Genomic DNA, 4,519 nt, shown 5'->3' with positions numbered 1-4,519 from the left:
AACAAACACCTATGTCACAGCAATGCCTAAGGAATACAGTAGTTCATTCCATATTATGGCCAAATGATTCTTTCGTTCTACATGGCTGCGTCCCTTCTTGGGATGGATGTTGGATTAGCTTACAGCAGAAAGGTAGAAACTTAGCAAATAGTTTAATGTTCTCATTTTTGGATATAGTAAATGATGTTGGGGGCCACCTCATCAGTAGTAGTGGATGAATTACTCTGATTGGGGATCAATTTTTGCATTTTGCTCTTTTAGTTAATATAAATAAAGATTATCTTTTATTTCGGGGGGGGGGGGGGGGTTCTCAGTAATGTAAGACTTTTCATATTTTCCCTTTTTTTTTTTACATAAGTTTTACCTTTTCTTTTAAGGATCCTAATCACATTATTAGAGGAAAAAAATAAACATTTTTTCTATTTATCCCCTCATTCACCCAAGAGGAGGCATGCTTGAATAAAATAGTGTTTCTGAATGATGTATGTGGACAATTGCTTATTGTCGGAAGGACCACTCCATGATCCCTGAAATGTCTTCTACAGAAACATTCTGAATGCAACCAAGAATAAAAGTGACCCAATGTAAAGATTGTCAGAGCAGGAAATAGTACAACACAACCCCCATTAGGGCCCGAAGCTTAAGAAATGCCATTCAGGCCGTTCTGCAGAGGGCACCGCTCAGACATGAGACATTGGCACTTGCTTGTGGTATAAAGCTGAACTTGGCAGACCAGTCCTGGTGGTTAGTGCTCTGCTGGCCTCGCTGTAGGCTAAGACATTGATAGATTTGCTGCTTCTGCAACATCTACTTGTTAATTTCCTCCACGAATCAAACGTTTTTCCAGACCAAATCCACACACCGGAGGTTATACCAACCACCAGACACATAAAGTACTTCAACATGAAAATCGCATACTCCGGCCTGGATCTCTTTTTGTCCGCAGAACAGGAGCAGTTGTGGGATTTTTCCCAAAATTCCCTGTAGTGCTGTTCATAAATATAACAAGCGACCACTATGGTGGCAGGAACAGTGTACAGCACGGTGAATATACCTATCCGGATCATCAGTTTTTCCAGTTTGTCTGTTTTGGTGCCACCCTGTTTTATGACACTCCTAATTCTGAAGAGTGAAACAAAGCCAGCTAATAAAAACATGGTCCCTGTGAACAGGTAGACTACAAGCGGGGCCAGCACAAAGCCCCGGAGATTCTCCAGGTTCTGATTTCCCACGTAGCAGATTCCGGCCACAGGGTCACCGTCCACTGAACTTAACGCAAGGACAGCTATGGATTTGACGCTTGGGATGAGCCATGCAGCCATATGGAAATACTGAGAGAAGCTGGCAATGGCCTCATTACCCCACTTCATACCAGCGGCCAGAAACCACGTGAAAGACAGGATCACCCACCAGATGGAACTGGCCATCCCAAAGAAGTAGATGAGAAGAAAGACCACAGTGCAGAGGGCAGGTCCTGTGGTCTCATAATGAATGTGATCCCTGTTGCAGGCAACATTTTCATGGCCTACTATAAGTCTGACGATGTAGCCAATAGATACAAAGAGATAACAAGTGGATAAGAAGATGATCGGCCGTTCTGGGTACCGAAACCTCTCCATGTCAATCAGGAAGGTGGCCACAGTGGTAAAGGTTGAGATGAAACACAGGATGGACCACAACCCTAACCAATACGTGGCAAATGTCTTCTCGTCCTGCGTGAAGTAGGGCTGGAAGCATGGCATGGCACAGTTGGGCACCTGGCCGGTCTTAATTCTGTTATACAGGGGATGGGACTCTTTTGTTATGGAGATGAAAGGCTCCCGGCATTTGCATACCCCCTCACAGTCTCTATTCTGCTGCTTCTGGTTATGGAGAGAAGTCAAGTGTTTTGAGCCTCTGGGGGGATGAGTTGGTTTTGCAAATAATGGTGGCAGTGTGGTGGTCTCAGTCCTGTTATAATCCATGCAGAGGTTTTCTGGGTCCCCATTTTGGGGGAGTTTGTCACAATTCATTCTCTCTGGCCAACCAAACCCATATTGTCTCATGAGCGGAGAACATCCGGCTTTGGCTCGCTCGCATACAGACCTGCAGGGTGGAAGAGGCTTCTTGTAGTCAGCCAAGCAAATGGGAGTGTACATGCTGCACAGGAAAAACTTCAGATCCAGAGAGCATTGAATTTCCACCAAAGGCCAGAACTGGTGCACTTCCAGGCCGGCTTCGTCCTGAGTGTCGTGGTTAAACTGGTTGGGCATGTAGGTGTAATTATATCCAATGCCCTTGCACATGGGGACAGTTATCTCTTGGCAGACAATCGCTTTGGATGCTGCAGACGCGGGCACAGGGACTTGCAGGAAGAACAGAAGACCCACCACAAGCCCTCCAGGAATCAGTCCGGCCATGTCTCTCAAGGCTAATGCTAATCCCGTTCAATTCCCTTTAACAAAGCGTGAAGAATTAGAAAACATATTCAGGGGCGATAGTCAGGGCGTCTTCAGGGCGCAAGGTCAGCTCCAAAACTTTACATTGTGTTAGAAGAGGGGCCACTGAAAAAGAGAGAAAGGTTATTAATATTAATGAGAACTACAATGAGATTATGTATAATCTGTATGTATATATATATATATATATATATATATATATATATATATATATATATATATATATATATATATATATATATATATATAAAAATTATCTCCACATAGATTTACACACATACATACACATATATTTACATACATATACACACATACATATATTTGCACACATACCTACATATACATGTACACGTACATACACACATATATTTACACACATACATACACACATATATTTACATACATATATGTACACACATACATATATTTGCACACATACCTACATATACATATACACACACACACACACACACACACACACACACATATACACACATACAAACATACATATATTTACACACATACATATACATATATATATTTACACACACACATATATACACACATACATACATATAGTTACATACATATATGTACACACATACATATATTTGCACACATACCTACATATACACACACATATACACACATACAAACATATACACACACACATATATTTACACACATACATATATTTACACACATACATATATTTACACACACATATAATTACACACACACACACACATACACACATACATATAATTACACACACATATAATTACACACACACACACACACACACACACACACACATCTACACACACACATATATATATACATACATACTTCACAGACAATACTAACGTGTTGGGAGCTGACATACAATGACAAGACAGCGACCAACCACCACCTAATTACATGATATATAATAAATGGAAAACTAAACACCAAGAACTAACAGCTAAGTATATGGTGCATAGAGCAGTGCAGTGATCTATCTGTAATGATGGAGGCTGCACAGTGTGAGGCAGGAGCTCCGCACTGTTCTCCCACATGGGGATCAGCAGCCATTGCAGCCAATGGTCCTCACACTGGGAACTATGATGGGACTATATATGATGGGACTATATATGATGGGACTATATATGATGGGACTATATATGATGGGACTATATATGATGGGACTATATATGATGGGACTATATGGAGAGGCTGTCAGTGCACGGGCTGCTGCCGCGGGGACCACACCAGGGACCATCATCTACGGGATCAGCACTGAGCTACAGGCACCGAGATGGGACGATCTTATGGGAAGAGAACTTTGCATTAGTTTCCATACATCGTCGGACGGACGCGCTCATTCTTTCCTTTCTATGGGAAGACATTCAATAATAAGACCTACCGCCATGTAAGAGCGCAGGAGAGCGGCTCCAGACAAGGGACCCGCGGAGCTGTCAGCGCAGAGGGAGTCTGCGCCCGGCCCGTCACTGTACTCGGCGCTGCTCCCGGACCGTCACTGTACTCGGCTGCTCCCGGCCAGTCACTGTACTCGGCGCTGCCCCCGGCCAGTCACTGTACTCGGCGCTGCTCCCGGACCGTCACTGTACTCGGATGCCCCCGGCCCCGCGCTCCTGATAAGCCGTCCTAGTGATGAGAGCTCGGCCACCAGTCAGCTGGTCCCGTCCCGCCGCCGGTCACTATGGCACTTTGGTGCAGTTGCGGAGAAGTTCCCGGTGTGGTCCCAGTGCCGCTGCCCCATCGCCGCAGACTAGTCCATGCAGCAGAATGTCCGAGCAGATGCTCCAGTGACCGCGGTGAGCTCCCCGGGGACAGCACACACCGCCGCCCGCTCTGCCCGCACTTCTCTCATCAGTCTACCTGTGCTCAGAAGACATCTCCGCCGGACACACCCATTTGTCAACAAGACCCCGCCCTCCACTACCGATTGGGCGATAGCGTAGCTAGTCCCTCCCGCTGTGTATGGAGGCCCCGCCCCGGAGCTGTGCCTGGCTGCTGCTGGCCTGACTCCTGTGTGGTGACACGAGCGCTGCTGTGACCTCCACGCGTGACGTGGCCTG

The 4,519-nt window shown here is 45.5% G+C and overlaps 1 protein-coding gene across 1 annotated transcript; it reads right to left on the bottom strand.

Moving 5' to 3' along the window:
- Positions 1-294: 294 nt before the first annotated feature.
- Positions 295-4,307, bottom strand: FZD5 (frizzled class receptor 5). Its single transcript, XM_077275720.1, has 2 exons — positions 3,844-4,307; positions 295-2,543 (listed from the first exon to the last, which is right to left on the bottom strand). Exon 2 carries the CDS (start codon positions 2,397-2,399, stop codon positions 681-683), a length of 1,719 nt encoding a protein of 572 aa, XP_077131835.1. The 5' UTR covers positions 2,400-2,543; positions 3,844-4,307; the 3' UTR covers positions 295-680.
- Between the last annotated feature and the right edge of the window lie 212 nt (positions 4,308-4,519).

Source organism: Ranitomeya variabilis, chromosome 7 (assembly GCF_051348905.1).
Source record: "Ranitomeya variabilis isolate aRanVar5 chromosome 7, aRanVar5.hap1, whole genome shotgun sequence".
Classification (NCBI taxonomy): domain Eukaryota; kingdom Metazoa; phylum Chordata; class Amphibia; order Anura; family Dendrobatidae; genus Ranitomeya; species Ranitomeya variabilis.
Note: the sequence above shows the minus strand (reverse complement) of the source record. Positions and strands in the feature narration are given on the sequence as shown.

Excerpts from the sequence above, each read along its gene's own strand:
- FZD5 (XM_077275720.1), bottom strand. The coding sequence starts at position 2,399 with ATGGCCGGACTGATTCCTGGAGGGCTTGTGGTGGGTCTTCTGTTCTTC.